This window comes from Lepidochelys kempii, chromosome 5, assembly GCF_965140285.1.
Source record: "Lepidochelys kempii isolate rLepKem1 chromosome 5, rLepKem1.hap1, whole genome shotgun sequence".
Lineage (NCBI taxonomy): Eukaryota > Metazoa > Chordata > Testudines > Cheloniidae > Lepidochelys > Lepidochelys kempii.
Window position 1 is genome coordinate 18,337,121 of NC_136384.1, and position 20,849 is coordinate 18,357,969.

General features: G+C 37.6%; 1 protein-coding gene across 1 annotated transcript in view; it reads left to right on the forward strand.

Annotated features, from left to right (window-relative positions):
- The window catches only part of DCC (DCC netrin 1 receptor), a 967,455-nt gene that overhangs the window by 800,263 nt on the left and 146,343 nt on the right, over positions 1 to 20,849 (forward strand). The window contains exons 14-16 of the mRNA XM_078852711.1: positions 4,461 to 4,602; positions 7,640 to 7,750; positions 15,706 to 15,900. Coding sequence (XP_078708837.1) covers positions 4,461 to 4,602; positions 7,640 to 7,750; positions 15,706 to 15,900 — 448 coding nt within the window. The remainder of the gene's footprint in view (positions 1 to 4,460; positions 4,603 to 7,639; positions 7,751 to 15,705; positions 15,901 to 20,849) is intronic.

Here is a 20,849-nt window from a genome sequence, read left to right on the forward strand (position 1 = left end):
TATGGCCATGAAAAAAGCTAATGCAGTCTTGGGATGCATCAGACGAGGTATTTCTAGTAGAGATAAGGAGGTGTTAGTACCGTTATACAAGGCACTGGTGAGACCTCATCTGGAATATTGAGTGCAGTTCTGGTCTCCCATGTTTAAGAAGGATGAATTCAAACTGGAACAAGTACAGAGAAGGGCTGCTAGGATCATCCGAGGAATGGAAAACCTGTCTTATGAAAGGAGACTCAATGACCTTGGCTTGTTTAGCCTAATTAAAAGAAGGCTGAGAGGAGATATGATTGTTATCTATAAATATATCAGCGGGATAAATACCAGGGAGGGAGAAGAATTATTTAAGCTCAGTACCAATGTGGACACAAGAACAAATGGATATAAACTGGCCATCAAGATGTTTAGACTTGAAATTAGATGAAGGTTTCTAACCATCAGAGGAGTGAAGGTCTGGAACAGCCTTCTAAGCGAAGCAATGGGGGCAAAAGACATATCTGGCTTCAAGACAAAGCTTGATAAGTTTATGGAGGAGATGATATGATGGGATAACCTAATTTTGGCAATTAATTGATCTTCGACTACTAGTGGTAGATATGCCCAATGGCCTGTGATGGGATGTTAGATGGGGTGGGATCTGAGTTACTACAGAGAATTCTTTCCTGGGTGTCTGGCTGGTGAGTCTTGCCCACATGCTCAAGGTTTAGCTGATCACCATATTTGGGGTCGAGAAGGAATTTTCCCCCAGGGCAGATTGGCAGAGGCCATGGGGGTTTTTCGCCTTCCTCTACAGCGTGGGGCATGGGTCACTTGCTGGAGGATTCTCTGCACCTTAAAGTCTTTAAACCATGATTTGAGGACTTCAATAGCTCAGACATAAGTTAGACATGGCCTGCGTTGTGCAGGAGGTCAGACTAGACAATCATAATGGTCCCTTCTGACCTTAAAGTCTATGATTCTATGATTCTTTCCTGGGTGCAGTTACTTGATTTGTGGATCTAGTTGGTGTAATTGTGAATACATTTTGCATGTTCAGTTGACCTTTTCTTTGAAAATTGCATCCTCGTTATCCATTAGCATTGCAAAAAAAAAAAAAAGACAGAAAAAGAAGAAGAAGAAAAGCAGCAGCTGCAGCGTACACACAACATGTGTACATTGTTTATAAAACAGGACAATGAATGTTGGATGAAAGTTCAGGTCAATACCTACTTTTTCTGAATAGATTTACCTATTGGGGGTACAGTGAATGAGAAGCTGGATATGAGTCAATGTGTGCCCTTATTGCCAAGAAGGCTAACAGCATTTTGGGATGTATAAGTAGGGGCATTGCCAGCAGATCGAGGGACGTGATTGTTCCCCTCTATTCGGCATTGGTGAGGCCTCATCTGGAGTACTGTGCCCAGTTTTAAGCCCCACACTACAAGAAGGATGTGGAAAAATTGGAAAGAGTCCAGAGAAGGGCAACAAAAATGATTAGGGGTCTGGAACACATGACTTATGAGGAGAGGCTGAGGGAATTGGGATTATTTAGTCTGCAGAAGAGAAGAATGAGGGGGGATTTGATAGCTGCTTTCAACTGCCTGAAAGGGGGTTCCAAAGAGTTCTAGACTATTCTCAGTGGTAGAAGAGGACAGAACAAGGAGTAATGGTCTCAAGTTGCAGTGGGGGAGGTTTAGGTTGGATATTAGGAAAAACTTTTTCACTAGGAGGGTGGTGAAACACTGGAATGCGTTACCTAGGGAGGTAGTAGAATCTCCTTCCTTAGAGGTTTTTAAGGTCAGGCTTGACAAAGCCCTGGCTGGGATGATTTAATTGGGGATTGGTCCTGCTTTGAGCAGGGGGTTGGACTAGATGACCTCCTGAGGTCCCTTCCAACCCTGATATTCTATGATTCTATGATTATTGGTCCTCAGTCAACCTAATGTGTGTCATGCAGTGCAGTTTGCAATCACTAAAAGAATAGGCCCTTTGAAAACATTTGAAGATGTGTCTAAACATTATGGTGGAGAGTTGTAATCTGTGCCACGTTATGAGTGGGGTAGTGCCATGTCCATTGCTGTGCCACAATAAGCATAGGGTCTGACTTTCAAAAGTGCAGCTCTGAATGAAGCCAATGATATCTTTGGCTGCTGAGACCCATACAGTGCTGCTGGTGATGACCTTACAGACGTGCAGGCCAGTGTACACAGTCTGATTACAGTGGAATTATTGCAATAATACACAGGTGGTGAAAAATCCTTTCAGTGCATTATTAAAATTTCTTTTCAGCCATGCCTAGAAGACTCATGAAACAAACTTGATAGCTGAATCTTTTTGTGGTTTCCTTAGGAATCCTGGTACGAGAGAAGTGAAATATTTTCCTTCAGTAAATTGTCCCTTCTATAAAACATAAAGGATTAAAGTACGAGTAATTACTATTCTCTCTCAAACCGAGTAAAGGAGAAGAAGCACTTCAGAGCCTTAGCCATTGATTTTTGAGAAGCAAGGGTCACATGTTAAGTACTATTGATGAAAAGCATTGCTGCAGTGTCCATGGAGACTGAGCTGAGGTGAAAGTGAACCGTTACCATAATAGTGACAGCTTTGGGTAGAGCTGTAAGGGACTGGGACTTGTCTAACTATAAAGTAGTTTTATGCATTACACCTTGAATGTGAGATCAAACCCATTGCTCCTATGGGGCCAATCATTCAAGGGTCTGCCATCACTATTAACTTCAGAGGGAGATAAAGATGCACAGGATCATACAAAGGTGCACAGTACCATGCAGTTTTTAGGGCCCACAGAGTTCTCAGATTTATATGAGCTAAAATCCCTCATTTAAGCAAATGTTAACAGAATTACTGTTAACCTCCCAAAAGAATTCAGAAGCATTTATTTTATGTTCTCCATTACGTCTATGTTTATAGCATCTCTTTTCTCAGCAGTTGCATTTTCCCATAACTATATTACATGAATGCAATTTTATAGCCAAAGCTGCTAAATCCATTTTTTAAAAAACAATCATTCCTTGAACTGAAAAATGTAGCTTGTTCTACCAGATTGAAAACCCCACATATTGATTTTGAAATGCATAATTGGTTTGGACCAATAAATCACTATGCAGTAGATGTGCAAAATTGATTTTTATATTGCAGTAATTAATTTGATATTTGCCATAACTTATATTTGTGCATGGACTAAGCAATTCAATAATGATAATTAATTGTATATGGTCAAAAAACTATCCACTGCCCTGTAGATGACTCTTCCTTTTGTCCAAAAGCTGGCTGCATAGGTTCTGTTGAAGACTGGGTATGTTACTTTTATAGGGCCCTGATCCTGTGAGGTCTTGAACATCCTAATTGTCCAGTGATGTCAATGGGAGTTAAAGGCACTCAGTACTCACGTGACCAGAATCTTACAAAGAGTGAATTCCCAGACAGTGGTCCTGGGGAAGAGATACTGATGAACAACAAAAGCTCCCTTATAAATGGTAGCTCAGATTTCACTTTTCAGATAACAATCATGCCTTCGGGGATTTTATTGTATCTGTTGATAACATGGTGTAAAGTGAATTATCATAAAGAATCCTAAAAGCAACTACCTCAGTTCTCATAAGGGACCAATGATTTGGGGACACCTCAGTATTGGGAATGTCCAGTTTGAGACACCTGTTTTTCAGACGGTGTGGTGGTCAGTATTTATGAAAACCAGGCTTCATTTAAGGTGCTCCAAAAATGAGACAATCAAAGTCATTTTTGGAAAAGGCAGGCCAATGTATTTACACAAATTTTGATCAATCTTAGTGCTATTGACTTCATTGAACAATTCTGCTAAAATGCTCTAATGTATTAGAATCATCAATAAGATTAAAACCAAGGGAACTGATTTTTTGATGGGGACTAGTATAAGTCAGAAATTATTCCACAGAAGTCAATGGAAGTAGAAAGCTCTTGATGTGAATCTGTCTCTAAATATTTGTACAGCTAGCATGGGTGGTTTTTTAACTTCGAGGTTCACTAGAAAGTGGAGATGAGCCACAGTATATGTTCACATATAAAGATGACAGCTGTAATATCACAGAAGTGCATGAAGGAGCTGAGACATCCCTTTGGCCTGTTGAGATGAAATGTTCCTGAAACTGAGACAGTTTTCTAGCAAGAGACCGTGCTATTTATCTCCCAAGCTTCAACCATCCGTATAGTTAATTTTGCCAATTAATAGGTAGTTTGTGATATCATTGTTTTAATCTTTTCAAACTTATTTGGTGCCTGGTTTAAATTACATTTGTTTGTTCTAAAGTTAGTAGTAGTAATTAAAATTAATCAATGTTGTTATAAAAAACAGCCTTGACATCTATTTCTTCTTCCTCCCCACACCTACCCCCACCACACTTTTCTTTACTTGTGATTCCATTTATTGTGGCTCCATTTCTCGTCTTCTTTTGCAAAAAATTCAACATTAACATCTCCTGTTTTTACAGAGCATCAAAGTTAGTTGGCTACCTCCACCATCAGGCACACAAAATGGATTTATTACTGGCTATAAAATCCGACACAGAAAGACTACCCGCAGGGGTGAGATAGAAACACTGGAGCCAAACAACCTCTGGTACTTGTTCACAGGTCAGTGTTCATGGTGTAGCCTTGCAAGGTTTTGATGAATTAAATGCTTTGGGAATAAAATATATTTTCACTTCAAGGAAACATTGATTTCTTTTCTGGCAGGTGACATTTATTGGGCTGTACAGGAACAACCTTTATATATTTGTTTTACTTTTCTCCTTAATGCTTTTTTCATACATTTTGTCCCCTGGATTTCATCACCCTAATGAAAGCAAATTCCCTCTGTTCATCTTAAACCTAGCTTGGTTTCTCAGACCACTGAGTCCACCACAAATCCTTTCTCTTAGTACAACGACATCTACCACACTTATTTTTTCGCCATCCCTCTTCTTGTACTTTATGGGGGGGAAATCTCTCTTCCAAGTGTGACAGGTCCCAACACTACACTATTTTAAAAATATAATTGCCATGCTAAGTGTAAGCAGCCAAATCAGTACTTTCAAGGTAACATTAAATTAAACAAAGAATAATTTCATTTCAGTTCTTTCTGGAGGAGGATGTTGTCACAGAGCAGATGTATCTGTATTTCTCCTCAATGGCCCAGCTAGGGCACCCAGTATCAAGCTTCCAGCTCCCCAGTCATTGCCTTCCTTTGGTGGAGACCTGCATCTCATGCCCTTCTGATTGGGGTAAATTTTCAGGGTGCACAGTTCCCTTCCTTCACTGTGTTATTCCCAGCATAGGCAGGCTACTCAAGCACACCTGCTTGCTTTCTCTTCGGAGATAGTTAACAGGTGTAATTGCTACAGTTATATGTCACCACACTGTTTTTTTATTCTGTACAAAACTATTTTTTCTTAAGATAAAAGCGCTACAGAAAAAACACATTAAAAGAATAAAGAAGCTACACACATGCTAATAAGCTTACCAGGGTTCAACCCAACCCTAACATTACATTCTGGCAGAAGCAGTCCTTCAAATCCCCACCAAAGGGGATTCCTTGTGCTTACAAGTTCCTCACAGCTTCAGCTCAGAATAAGCACACAGTCTTATGGACCTCAGTAGGCCCAGTGCTTCCAACCCTTCCCTAAAGATTGGGGCCCTCCATGGACCGGGATCCTGTCTATTTTCTGGATTAGAAAGACGGCACTGATCCTGTTTAAAACCAGGCTATTTATCCAAAAATCCTGAAGAACTAGTATATGCATAACTCTCCTGGGAGGTGCCTTCAAAGGGTTGATAATGGAGAAAGTACGTTAGCATCCCCCTCCCTGATCAAGGAGGTACATCAATTCCACAATACACTGTTTCATTTGCAATACCAATTGGCCCCCAAAAGTATTAATCCTAATGGTCCCTTCTAGTCTTAAAGTCTGAGTCTATGAGTAGCATTTAACTTGTTTTCAGTAAAGATTATCTTAATTCCATAAAGTTTGTCCAGGATATCGTGAGACTCTCATAGGTATATTTTCATATTGCACCAGCAATATGTGTTTATTGTGAAGGAAGTTAAGTTCCATAGGTGAAACCCAGACTCTCCCCCTGAAATATCCCCATTCCATTTACTTTAAAATAAAATAGTATTGTTTGAGATTTGAAAATATTTCTGTCTCATAAAAATACATATGTCAGGGACGAAAATTATATTTATGTTGAAAAAACACCAACTTTGTTTAGAGTCACAGAACACCAAACGCAGGAGATAATTTTTACATAATTAAGACCTAATGATGCAACAATGAGTAGTTCTTACTCATGTAAATAGCCTCAAAGATAATGGGACTACGTGAGTAAAGGTTGCAAGACTAGTGATTATTGGATTCGGAGCAAGGTAGTTTTCGGGAGATACAAATGTCAGGTTTGTTGGGAAAGAATGAAACACCTGATAGGTGATTTCAAAATAAAAAGTGGTGGATGCTGAGAGACTTGGAGTGTTAAAAGAGCTCCAGGTGGTGATGGATTAGAAGGAATAATGCAGGTGATATGGTCAAAGGTACATAATGAAGGGAGTTTTATCACATGACTCCATAATGTGTTCCTCTGATATCATCAGTTTATGATATATCCCTCTGTAAAATATACTTATGCACGCACACTGTACTGTAGACACTAATATAAATATAATAGAGCTACCTTGACCTCGGAAAATTCAACATTGCTTAGGAAGAAAGAGTGTCCTTAAAGTTTTGACTCTAATTGTAAAGTGAGACTCAAATGTAGGCATATGCCTAGCATAGAGGACTGGGTGCTGGTTGTCTTTGTGGGGGGGTTCAATGTGTGGAAGATTTTCTGCATTTCAAAATATTAAGTTGGGTATTTTGTTTTGGGAAAGTAGTGGAAATACATATTTAAATGTGCAGGTTTAAAAACAAAACTTCCTTCAGATCGCATTATTATAGGCTCTAACATAATAAAATATTAAAAATAAAATAATAAAATCATTGCTAGAGAAGCTGAATTGTACAGTTGTTTTAAATGGATGACTTAAATATTCAGTTGTAAATACTTTTTACAATCCTCTATTTGTTAGGCAGGTATTTTTGTAGGATAATGTAGAAACCTGTAATAGCAAAGTAACTTAGAGTTACAACAAAGATTTTAAAAGGCTGCTATCTGTTTTATTGTAAGTTCCAATGACTGATAAATTTAAATTGCTGTTTTTAATTTTGATCATTCTTCTTCAGAGAATGTTTGCAATTGAACATAACAGTTTTTCTTGTACTTTACGGTCAGGATGGGCTAAATAAAATGATAAAACACTTATAGGAGGTTTGGTGGCCAGATTGCTTCACCATAGTCACATACGGTCCAGAATTGAGTCTATGAGTTAAACTGATTTGGTACTAAGTAGCAACAGTAATAGAAATTTAGAGTGACCAGTGGTTCTGTTGTAAATGAATATGTCTGTAGGAACATACCCACTATTGCTATTCGTGTAAATGAATATATTAGTGCAGACCTGTTTATCTACACAACTCAATGTGGCAAGGAAGTTGGAATTTTACTGGAGACTATTCATTTTGCTCTAGTTCTGTTGCAAACTTTGGAACTTGATAAAACTATTTTTTCTATTTGGTTTATCTTATGTTTTTAACAGGACTTGATAAAGGAAGCCAGTACAGTTTCCAGGTAGCTGCCATGACAGTCAATGGGACAGGACCCTCCTCGGACTGGTATACAGCAGAAACTCCAGAGAATGATCTTGATGGTAATTACATTTCTTTTCAGACATTATCAGCACATTCCTTCTAGGTTTTTATCTGACGGGTGTCATTCTAATTGTTACCTAGAGCTTTAACCAGATGCTGTGCAGGTCTTGGGTTAGATTCCAGTGATTATAGCTGCAGGAGCTGTTGTCTGGGTGTTTTTGAGCAGAAGAACTCAGTGATTACCCATTATTAAGATTGCCTGCTTGCATTCTGAACAAGTGAAGTGGAAGGGACAAAACAAGACAACTTAATTTTATTCCCCCATTTACACTGGCACTCTAAAAACTCTCATTTTCAGTCTCACTTTTTTTTCCCCCAGTTTTGCTGCACTTGCGAAAATATACAATAACAATCTTGGATAATAACCAACCAAATAATGCGTACATAGATTTCACTACTAATATTTCTTAAGCTGTATCTCTGGTCTGATCACCAATAAAGCATCAAAAGTCTTTGTTGTAATTATCAGGTATTAGAATTTCATGCCTTGTGTCATGACTATTGGAAAGAAAATTAGTAGGAAGTGAACCAATAACATTATGAACGATAAACATAATCAATCAGAGAAACACTTAAAATAATAGTGATGCCTCTAACTCAACAAAATGTGCCTACAAATGTCTTGAGGATTATTGTCTTTGAAGTATCTGTTTTCAGATGGTTGGCAATGAAGGCACATAATAACTGAAAGATGATAGAAACAGGAACCTGAAAAATATGGAATGTAAAAATGAGCACAGATGTTGATATAAAAGAAAAAAAGTGACTGAAAGCAAAGGGACAGATACAATGACTGAGACATTTGAAGAACTAAAAGAAGAAAGAGAAAGTAATGGAAACATCTTCCTACTTTCAAAAGTAAAGAAAGTGCAAGTAAAATGGAACAAAAAAGATGCAGATAGAAATTGAGGGGAAAAAATAAGGAAATTGTCAAGAAGCAAATATGTAAGGAAGGAGATCAATAGAAAATATGGGGAAACTGAACGAGGGGAAAAAAACTAATCAAGGCTCAGAAGCAAAATAAAGCCAAAAACATCTAAAGAGGAACAAAGGTAAAATGGATGAAAGAATAAACAGTCAATAAGTAAACAGGCAACAAGAGATTGTCATCTTTCTTTTTTTTTTTTTTTTTGGACTAAGAGTCTTTTCTCATGATTTCACAACCAGCCTGCCCTACTTTGAGCATTTTTCCTCACCAGCATGTCCAATTCCATTTTTATGGAGGAGCCAGGAATGACTCTATCTGGCTTACTTGGCACCTAAAATATTGTATTCAATGCAGCTGGGTTCCAATGAACATTTTAAAGAGGTGATGACACTTCTGGAAGTGATGTGACCATACTGACTGGCCACAATATGCTATGGTATCTGGTGATGTATGCTATCATTCTACTAACTACTATTTTGGGTGGATAGCGCTTTCAGAAATGACACATTACTCAAGATGAGAGCAGCTGGCCATTCATTTGGAGGTAGATCTTAGTAAGTAAAAATAAATATATTCTAAACACGTCTCAATATTTAATATCATGTTGTTGTTTTTTAAAGCAAATACATCCTTTGACTTTATTTATTTATATTGCAAAATGAAACACAATGCATTTCTTGGAACACATTTGTTTTTATTTGCATTTAATCTGTATGAAAATATCATATTTGTTTTCATCCAACAATATATATATATGCATGCAAAGATGCTAGCAGCGTAATCATCGGGGACATGCAGTGAAAATGAAAACACCCTGATAATCAAATTAAACTGAAGACTTTTTTCATATATTGTGTCTACACATATTTTCATTTACAGTACCAGTGAAAAATCTGTAGTGAAGCTGCAGCAGTCTGACACTTTGCGTGCTCTGTGTTGCATAATATATACACCACTGAGATACTTCGATAAGCTCTGGGGAGAAATCGACTTATTACTGTAGTTATGCAAAGTCCTGCAACTGTCAGCTAAATAGTAGAAATGCCATTGCACGGATTGTTAACCGCAATTCCCTTTCTGCTCTTATGGTTTGTGCAGTTTTTCTTGCCTTCACTGTATGTCTGCTTGGCATAAGCAACACAAAGATGAACAGTTTCTAAGAGAACTACACTAACCCCTATGGATATTCTTTTTAATTAGTGTGTTTTGTTAAAGTGATTAGAAAGCCAAACATCACTGCTTATTCAAGGTTCCCTGGAAAGCTTGTGTGCCCTTACTGACAGCTGGGAAGCTTTTAAATATTTATTTTTGAGCCTCAAATTTTGTGCTTTAAAAAATGGAAATTTAGCTTTCCCCATAGGGTCTGATTTAAATAGCAAGGATGCAAGAGACTCAAGTTTGCAAAGGTATCCTCCAGGAAAATGGGTTTAGGATTTTCAGTTTCTGCTTACTGCCTTGAACAGATGGAAGCTATTATAAATATTAGTGATATAGTTTAACTTCAGCTCTGAATTAGTGTTTAAAAGCATGACAAGCTAAACCTATATTACAGTATAGTTTCTTCTGAAAATGAATTGTGGGAATACAGGAAGAAAATGAAAATAATATCAGATAGCCTTAATTTAATATGTAAAATATACAACTATGAACTCCAGAGAACCCTCTACAACAATTGCTAAAGTGACCCAAATATAAATAACTTCCTTAGTGTTGTCAGTTAGCCTGAGGAATTAAGGACCTTTAAACATACGACATTCACTGAATGAAAGACATGTGGTTGGACCATTACATAAAAGAGTAATTGATTAAGGATGAAACAAAGAAGATAGTACGTTATGCAGTGAAACTATGGGATAGGATTTTATTTCTTGGAGAATCTAGCTTGACTACTTGGCACCATGTAGACAAGCCCTAAGATTCTCAAAATGTGCATAGTGCAGAAGGTAAAGAATGCAGAATCCAAGTAACATGGAGTGCCAGATTCAGCCTTCAGATACTTGTGTGCAATTCTGAGTGACTTCAGCAGCTGACGTATACATAGAATTTTTCCTTCTATGAACGAGGACAGGAGACATCAAATTACAGTCAGAGAAACTCCATGCACAATTGCAGAGTGCAATGAGAGTGGAATCTTTATTCATGTTAGAAGCGTTGACAAATGTAGAAGTAGAACGGAGATCTTTCAAAGCAGGTTTGAGGATTTATGTATAGAAACAGAATTTCAAGATTCCTTCTTTCGGAAATGTCTCTGGCACCATGTTTAATATCAGGTAGACAGAAAAAAGGTTAGAAACAAAGGCATAACTGGATATTGACTATAAAAGTGCAAAAAAATGCAATAAAGAAGAGACCAAGAGATGTATCTGTACGCTCTAAGTAGATGTTTACATGCATTTAGCTGGAAGATGATGGGGAAGTGAGAGTTACTAGGGGCTAAATGTAAAAGGTATGTAAAGAGTAGAGCTGTGTGAAGGATGTAAATTATGCTGCACAAAGTGTTTCAGATCTTGAAATTTGGCGTTGTTTTGAATCAGAACAAAATCAACTTTTAAAAATTCTCCAAGGGATGATTTTAAAAATCATTTCAAATCAAGCACCACATATACTTTGGCTTCAATTTTGACTTTTTAAAAAAGGTCATATTATATATTATAAAAAAGAAAATATCAAAATGAAAAATCACTTCACAATGAAAAAAATTGAAATGTTTCATTCTGGAAATGATGCTGAAATATTCCGTTACAACATTGCCCATCTATGATAGGAGGAAGACAGGAGACCCTGAATGTGGTATTATTTAGGCTGCAATTTTATTTTTAAAATACCTGGGAATACTTGGCTGATAAAATTGTACAGTGCAGGTAATTCCATGATCATTTCTTGGGGGCTGCTATCATCTGTTCCCCTTTTCCATTCTGGTCCCAGCCACCCTCCTGCTGGGACTCTGCCACTGAGCCTCTCATATGAGAGCGGGGCTATGAAGGAGGAGGAGTTGACTTCTTGCCCTACCAATTGTAAGAGCCCCAAACCCCCTTTTTCTGCTTATTTAAAGTGTGTCTTCTGTAGCTCCTTTACCCATCCATTTTTTATCTGATCCATATCCATTCCCAATGGAATACTTGCACTGGACATCTGCCACATCATTACACAATGAATTGTGACATTGCAGCCTCTCCCCCCTCCCCGTTTTCTGCCTCAATAGGTCAGCAACTCACCTAAGGCAATAAACCCATCTCACCTAGGCCAATTTGGTGGTGAGGGAAAATTCCTTCCCAGCTCCCGTCTTCTGCCCCCCCAAGAAAAGGGGGTGACTAGTGTAATGCCCAAAGCTGATATTTTAAGTCCTTCTGGGAGCTGCATACCTTGTCCAGGTTAAAGAGGGCTTTTCCAGAATTTCCATGCATATAAACACTCCTCCTTTCTTTTAACCTCCACCCCCACCCCCGCCTTCCGGCTAGCTGGGAAGGGAGGGGGCAGCATTCCCCACCCAGACCTCTTCTGGCTGTACTGTTTTCCTGCTTGCTACCTGGGAAAGGTAATCCATGGAGGTCGGGGTGGGGGGGGAGGGCGAGCCTTAAAGAGGCAATGGCCCCCTTTCAACCAGCTTCTGCACAAACCCCATTACTGAAGTTGAAAGGGGCAGTTTACCTCCTACATCCATCTGGAGAAAGGGCCCCACTGCTTAATGCATGGTGAAGACATTGGGCCCTTTTTTCAGTTTTTGTCTGGAATGAAATGTTTACAAAATTGACACCGTTTTACAAAGCATTTGGTTTTAACAACAGCATTTTCCTATGGAAAATAGTTCCATTTTAATTTTTCTGACCAGCTTCAGTAAACAGATATAGACATTTAATAAAGTAGAAGAGATAAAGAGAACAGTGGTGAACTAGGAAGTATTCATTGATGAATGAATGTGGCTGTGGACACAGTGGGCCAGATACTCAGCTGGCAGAAACAACCATAGCTCCATGGAAGTCAATGGAGCTACACCAATTTACACCACCTTGGGATCTGGCCTAAAGTAATATATTTGGTGTTTAAGGAAGTTTACAGTGCATTATCATCCAAGAAGCTTATATTCAGAATTGACAATGGGTGATATTGGGATGAGCTACTTGAGCAGATAAAGAACCTACTTGGATATCCAAGGCGGATTGTAATTGTGTAAGGGGAAGTATTTTGGATCATTTTAGATATGGGACCTAAAGAAATAATGGCTGGCAATGTGATGAAATGGTTTAATCACAAAAAGAAACTGTGGGTCTAGTCAGCCCAAAGGCAATACATTTCAGAGTTAGTTGGCTAGATGAGGAGTGTAGATAGATTGCTTCATTTACTCCAGGGTAGAAAAATATCAGATAATAAGTTTAAGCAAAAGGACTGTGTTCTGCATCATTTCTAGTCGTAATTAAACCACTACCAGCCATGGAAACAGAGGCGGTAGAACAATCTGAATAGTCGGGGGTGCTGAGAGCCATTGAACCAAACGGTAAACCCTGTGTCTGAGGGAAACCATTTCAAGCCAGGGGTGCAGTAGCACCCCTAGCTCTACCAGCTCCAGCATCTGTGCATGGAAATTCCACAGCCTGGCATATAATTAAGGTTTCTGGGTGGAGTCTTAGCATTTGCAGTGGTTTTTTGCAGAATCTGAGTGATGTTACATTTCTGTTCCTTCTGGTTGTGAACAAAACCTTCAAAAGTAAACCAATTCATTTAGTTCCCATGAGTTTGCCAGAAGGAAACAAGCTCTGCCAAGAGTGGATGGTTAACGCTAAGCACTTAGCTATATTCAGAAAGATTAGGGTTAACCACATTTGCAGTTCGCCTAAACCTTTTGGCATCATCTAAGTAACAATGTAAAAGGAGTAGGACAGGTGCTAGATTTAAGCTAGAATTATGTATAGAATTCTTCTGTCTCTAAAATGCATTCTGCCCCTGAAATGTCCTGTGTTTCCATGTTCATAAAACTTTTATGTGGGCAAAATAGTCCAAAATGGTTGAGTTCACCCTAGGTTCATTTTTGTCTCTGTATTTCACAAGAAGGGTAAATTCCTTATATTTTTTCCTACTGAGACAACAGTAGCACCGCTGTTTAAAATTGTGTGACACGTATATTTGAATTCCTTCATACTAACAGTTCAGCCTATCAGAATAAAATTGTTTGAACCCAACAGCTACCTAGGGGTGTCTATGCTGGTGTTAAAATCTCTATATATTATGTAAGTGAGATGAAAAGATTATTGCTTGATGCCAAGAGCTTTTTGAATGTTCAGATTTCATGAACTGCTTGAGATTTACTGCTTCTACCATGCACAAGGAATCCAGTATCACTTCATTCTACGACTTCCTATTACAAGGTGCTAAACTGCTACTATATGTCTTTTTCACGTAAGAACCACTTTTGTAATTTTAAAAATCATCAGTATTCAAAGACCGTCATTCAAGTAACTTTAGATTCTGCATTGAAGCAAAGTCTGGAGGTCAGAAGGAGATGAATGACAATTGTATTTGATTTGCTGTGGCACTGCTGGTGTAATCTGGTTTTTGTTTTGTCAGTAGCTATTCTTCAATGCATTTCCTTCATTCTTAAAGTTTATGACCATGTATAGCAACTTTAAGAAAACTGAGTGCAAAGAACTTTTAAAACTTGTATATCAGACTGGTAATGTACTAATCAGATTCAATAGTTCTTCAAAAGATTTTAAATGCATTAAACAGAATTCATTTCAAAGCACATCAAATACCAAAGACACCATTGTACCATATATGACAATAGGACTGAAAAGTGTTAAGTTCATCTTTTTATGGTCTTTTCCAAGGTTTATAGTGGGAATGCTTCACAATCTCAAAATATCTTTTGTTGGAGTTTTACACCAGCATTTTGTACCACTCCCCGCATGCATTTGCCTATTATATTACAGGCCTCTTCAGTGGGGAAAAATAGTAGCTTGTCTCTTTCTGCTCTCAAAAAGACAAGCTACTGTGCTGCTCTTCTAAAGAGACTTGTGATATAGTAGCTATCATACACTCCAACAAAAGGCATTTATTCATCTATTCTTTAAAGTAAAAATGGGTTCACTGAAGACAAAGTGTGCTAGTTACACGTCAAGTCATTAAGTTCTACATAAGAAATGAATATGCCTTGAGAGAACCTGTATAAAAGATTTCAGAGTAGCAGCTGTGTTAGTCTGTATCCGCAGAAAGAAAAGGAGTACTTGTGACACCTTACAGAGACTAACAAATTTATTTGAGCATAAGCTTTCGTGAGCTACAGCTCACTTCATCGGATGCATGCATGTAGCTCATGAAAGCTTGTGCTCGAATAAATTTGTTAGTCTCTAAGGTGCCACAAGTACTCCCTTTATTTTTGTATAAAAGATATCATTGTATTATTTCATTTTATTATCCGAGTGCTGTTGTATTATTCAGAGCAGCCTCCAAGCCAAGAGAGGCATGTCCAAGAAAGTTCAAGCTTGCTTGCTCGTAATTAACATTAAGTTTTCACAGGCATGAGATAGGTCACTGCTGTTATAAATGCTATTATATCACTTACAAAGTCAACCAGCTCATTAAATACTGTAGTTAAACTACTGGCCCATGATAAGTCATCTAGTTGATTTCAGCATCTTATTTGACTTGCAAATAAACCAGGAAGATTCAATATTTGTTATGGAAAATTTTTTATCAATTCCAAACATTTCCATTTTCCACTTTCCTGCATAATTTCAGATCTGCTTTGTATTCATACACTAAAAATGGGATGAACAGAGGGATATTCTATTTTTCTTAAAAAGAGGAAAGGAGACCTTATATGTTGAAGAAGCTGCTTAATGTACTTGTTGCCGAAGAATGTAGTTCAAAACAAGTCTGAATGTTCAGAAGGGAAATTGCAGGTAGACTATGTATGTAGCTGTGAGATTCCTGGTTACTTTCTTATAACATATTTCTTAATCTCAACTCTGCCTTTGTGAATGGTAAAACTCAATGAGCAGGATATTAATGGATCCTTTATTTGTATCCCAGAATCTCAGGTTCCTGATCAGCCAAGCTCTCTTCATGTCAGGCCATTGACAACCAGTATCGTCATGAGTTGGACTCCACCGCTGAATCCAAACATTGTTGTACGCGGATACATCATTGGCTATGGAGTGGGCAGCCCATATGCTGAGACAGTGCGAGTAGACAGCAAACAGCGCTACTATTCCATTGAAAACTTGGGTAGGTAGTTCTTTGTTTTTTAGTGATTTTAAAAGAAAGAAGTTTCTTCTGGAGTTTACTAATTTTTGAGACTTTTCCTAGGCTATCACTAAGTCCTTGTGTACAAACCAAATTTGTAGCCACTTAATGGCTGAGTTTGCCATAGTATGGTTTGTGCCAACACAAACAATGGTTAATATTCAGCTACTAACAGCATTGGCTACTGAGGTTTGACTCCTGCAGTTGACCAAAACTGGTACTTGGTTATCTTCCTGTAACCAGGTGATAACTATAATTCTGTAGCATGAATGTCAATGAAGGTGTTATAACCAGGTTACCAGAATAAAATTGTACTTACAGTCTAGATGGAACCTTAGTTACATTACATTTATAACTTTGGAAACAATAATCAATAAAATATCTTATATACAGTGTTTGATTCTAATGAGCACATACACTCTCTTAATGTGTTTGAAATTATTGCTAAATCATGTTCTGCTTGGCTTTTACAAAACAATGAGATACATCAATGATCGAGTTGGGAAAAGAGGAAATAAAAATCGTTTGTCTCCATGGAATTTAGAACAAATAATTCATCTACTAAACTGAGATCATGCATTTATTTGTTCGTCACCGATTGGTTGAAATTATTCTCTGTCCTTGACCATATGCTGAAAACTATAATAATAGCCAGATCAGGGAGGATCAAGTTTTCTTAATCAAGTGGTCATGTCATGTAGTAGACCTTTAACTGGTGATCCAATGAAAAGCTCATTGAGCTGAAGATAGACTCCAAAATATAATCAGCATTTTATATTTTTGGACTGCAACTTTGGTAGCATATCAGCTTGGCTCCTACACTTCAGAGCAAATCTAAATACTAAATAAGCACTTCACCATGTGGCCCCCTATTTTGAAGAGAGCAGGAGCTGGAAATGCTATTCCCTGAGCTGGCCCAAGTGTTTGAATTTAATGGCACTCACAAAACTCATATTTTGTATCTGTCAAAAAGATTTAAGGAGATATTCTGTTATCCCATTATTCATTGCACACTCTGATGGTTCATCTTGATGCTGGGCCTGGTATGCAGGGAACTGGTACTTTGATGATGAAATACTGGTATTCAAGCATTGGGGAAAGGGTTCACAGTTTGAATGAAGTCATGAGAAATAATCAGTTTTCTTTGTTTTACTTCTATAGCATTTTTTCTTTCAAGGATATTATTTTTCTTTGTTATTATTGTTATTTAACATTTGTATGTGATGCTCTAGGCTTGCTCAAATGCTTTACAAATATTAAGTCTCATAATGCACCTGTATGTTAAGGCTGGGCACAAAAGTTAAATGATTCGCTAGAATTTATACAGATAGTTGTTGTAACAGCTGGGAATGGAACATAGAACTTCTTGTCTTCCAGTCCTCTTCTGTGATCACTAGATACACCTTTTTGGTAATAGCATCCAGTAGCACAAGAAACCAGATATGATTAATTTCTGTGGTCACCCTGTTCTCAAGAGAAATCTCATACAGATAAAATCTTTCTTTATACATAGGAGGACTTTTTTTTTGTTTTTGGTGGGGTGGTTTTTTTTTTTTTGGGGGGGGGGATGTCACAATAAAAGGCACTGTGAAGAAATTGCTCACTGTGACTTCACCAAGTGGCTTCTCTGTGGCTATTAGGGCATTTGTATTTTTAAGTAAATTGGCTTGGCAAAGTCATTTGAAAAATTAGAAAAAAAACAAAAAACAAAAACAACCATAATGCAAAAAACTAACATATAGAAACGTATATCAAAAATCTCTCAGGAGTGTTTTAAATCCCTTAAATATTGGTAGTCCGTGACTGATGATAATGACAATATTGTCACAATTATCATCTACGGTTAATTCTTAAGTAATTAAATATGCAGAGCTAGATGTTACTGTAGTTTTCCCATTCTCAGCACCAATATGATAAAAGAGCTGTTTTTTTCTGGACAACCCAGTAACTCATATGAACAGCACTGAATCCATTTAATATATTCCATGTCCCTTAAATGTATAATATTCAGAATTTCTCGAAATTGTGCCCATGAAGGTACTTGCAGGGAGCTACATGTAAGCTTTGCCGCCAAAGTCCAAAGACTCAAAGTGTTATGTAGATAAAGGCTGACTTGAAAGTGTTTTGATGGAGATTAAAGTTATTATGCAAAATGGAAAGAGGTCTGAATGGGCCATCAAAGAAGGTTAGTGGAACATAAGGATAAAAGTGATTACTAATGACTGTATAGGTCTAACAGTTAATGATTAAACACATTTTTCTAGATTCCAAAATGGATTTATATTCTTCCAAATTTAATCATCCTACTTTAAATTGTTTCGTAACTTTACTGAGATTGAATTGAAGTGTCTCACCTCCACTGACCGGAAGGTATTAGAAACAGAAATTATATTAACAGAGTTATATAGGTCAGTATGTTCTCTGGACTTTGGCAAGGCCCCAGGAGAAGATGGTTATACAACCAAATTCTTGAAAGTTTTTAATGAGCACCTTTCATTATAGATATTCTAACTAGCAACTGAAGAGATGCCTCATAACATGGCATCATGCGGCTTCAATTGTTCTAATTTATTGTAGTTCCAGAAATTACTCTAAAACTTCTACCAAAATGTGAGGAAACTATTTAGAGCTGAGCAAATATTTAGTTACAAATAACTTATTCGCTGAATGTAGCTTCCTTTTTTTTTCTTTTTCTTTTTAACTTTCTGAACATTCTTTAGCTGTTCAAGATTTCATCAGTATTCAAATGTATTGGACAAATGCTTTTTTGGATGTTTATACTCTGGTTTGATCACAAATATTCAAAATGTAAACAGTGTTATTTAGTTGTGATTTTCCAGATATATGCATTTGTTCCCTAATTGGTTGAGGGACTTAACTTTGTGAATTTTGGCATGTGTACTTTTTATACTTAATGTCTGTGAATACTCTTGTGTACAACTTTGAAAATAATTTTTAGTGAGCAACTGTGCTAATTAAATTCAGTTGCTCAAATGTTCACAAAAAATTAACCCTGAAGTGATGTAACCAAGAGCCCAAAGAATGCTTTTAAAAATTAGAACAAACATCTTCCAAAATTTCTTACGTTATTCACCTAACTCTATTAGAGACCATTACAAGAAAATTACTACAAAATGATTAGACAGAATTCTTTTCCTAATGGAAATATTGTTTTCAAGAAGATATGGATCAAAATACACTAACAGACAGAAAGGAAAAAAGATAGGCATTAGATGGACTTATCCCAACTGTTGTAAAATGTCCCACAAACCATGCATATTAAGTGGTATTGTTAATACATAATATGATAATAAAAATCTGATACCTAAAATAAATGGTGAAACTTCAGACTTCCCTCTGTGCTCCAAAGAACAAATTCCTACTAACCCATTCAACAACCGTGGCATTCACAGACCATCTCCCCTATACTCCACTGTCTTTCATCCCTCCCTCTCCCAACTCCACTTCTCCTGGGTCCCAAATAATGTCTCCAACTCCTCATTCTGCAAACACCACACCTGTTGCATTCCCACTCTCCTGGTGCATCACCTTCACCCACTCACTGCCCAGCTCTGACTACTCCTCTCCGCCTTCATCTCCTGCCCAGTTCTACAAACCCTCATGCTGTCCTCCAGACATTCTCAAGAGTCTGACTCCTGGTGAATTAGTAATACTGACATAGGGTGATAGCGATCAGAACATTAGACATAATTTTTCAGTGTGATATAATAGTTGCAATTACAGCAATTTATTTTCAGCTCCATCTATATAGATGTACACCACAGGAGAGGGACCTTGATAGTCACTTTCTGTGGCCATGTTTCTGCCTGATGCTAAGAAGTCAAAGGTATTTACCTCATCTCAGGAAGGGGTCCTATTCAGCTCTGGACCTGGAATACCACATTCAGTTCTGGGTACCTTGTTACCAAAGAGATACTGACAAATTAGAAAAAGACAACAAAAATGGTCATGTAGCCCAGATGTGTTGAAGAGTGAAAGAGATAAATATGTATTTTAGCAAAGCAGTAAATAAGTGGGCAACATGATACCAGTAACAGTCTACAGGTATCTTAAATTTTGAAACCTCATGGAGGAAAAGGAATTATTTTGCATAATGAAAGGAAATTACCCCATAACTGGGGATAATAGAATACAATTCAGAAAGGGGAAAATAGGTAAATATCAGGAAAAAGCTTCCTGAATATGAGCATTATTAGAGATGTCTCCTAGTGGAAGGGTTGGAAAGCCCTATCTCTTGGCACATTTCAAACTATCCTATACTGTCTTGTGTGCAACAGAGAATGATCCTGCACTGGAGGATTCTGCATGGAGATGGTGACCTAATAATCATTTTCTGAAAGTTTAGGACCTAGTAAAGAATCAAAATGGCTGTCTGTTCAGAACCCATATTTACATATTCAAATCAGACTGTGAATCTTCATGACCAAGTGTATATTTGTAGGTACATATAAGAATTTAAGTTAAGGGCCGTTTTTCATAATTTGGCCCAAGGTCCCAAATAATGAATATCAGCACTTAAATTCAACTTTTAAAGGCGTAATTTATTAACATATTTCTTCTCTCACCCTTTTTTAAATTATTTAAGCCAGATCCTATTATTTATTTTGGCCCTTTTGTACCATTCTGCTGATGCAAATGAGCTGGAAGGCCAGGCATCTTCCTAACAGAGGATTTCTCCTGGTGGGTGTGCCCCCAGCTAGTATAGGCCATTACCAGCCACTGTGGATTAGAGCAGCCCAAAAGATGCTCTAATCTATGATGGGACCACTGTAAATCCAGCCCCAGAATAGGGGCTCTTCAACCATCTCCTTTCAGGCCCTCCATTTCAGCTATACCCAGTGGACAACCGGTGTAACTGAGAATCTAGGCCTTTGTTTCAGGGCTCAAACTTAATACTTATCTGACCTCCC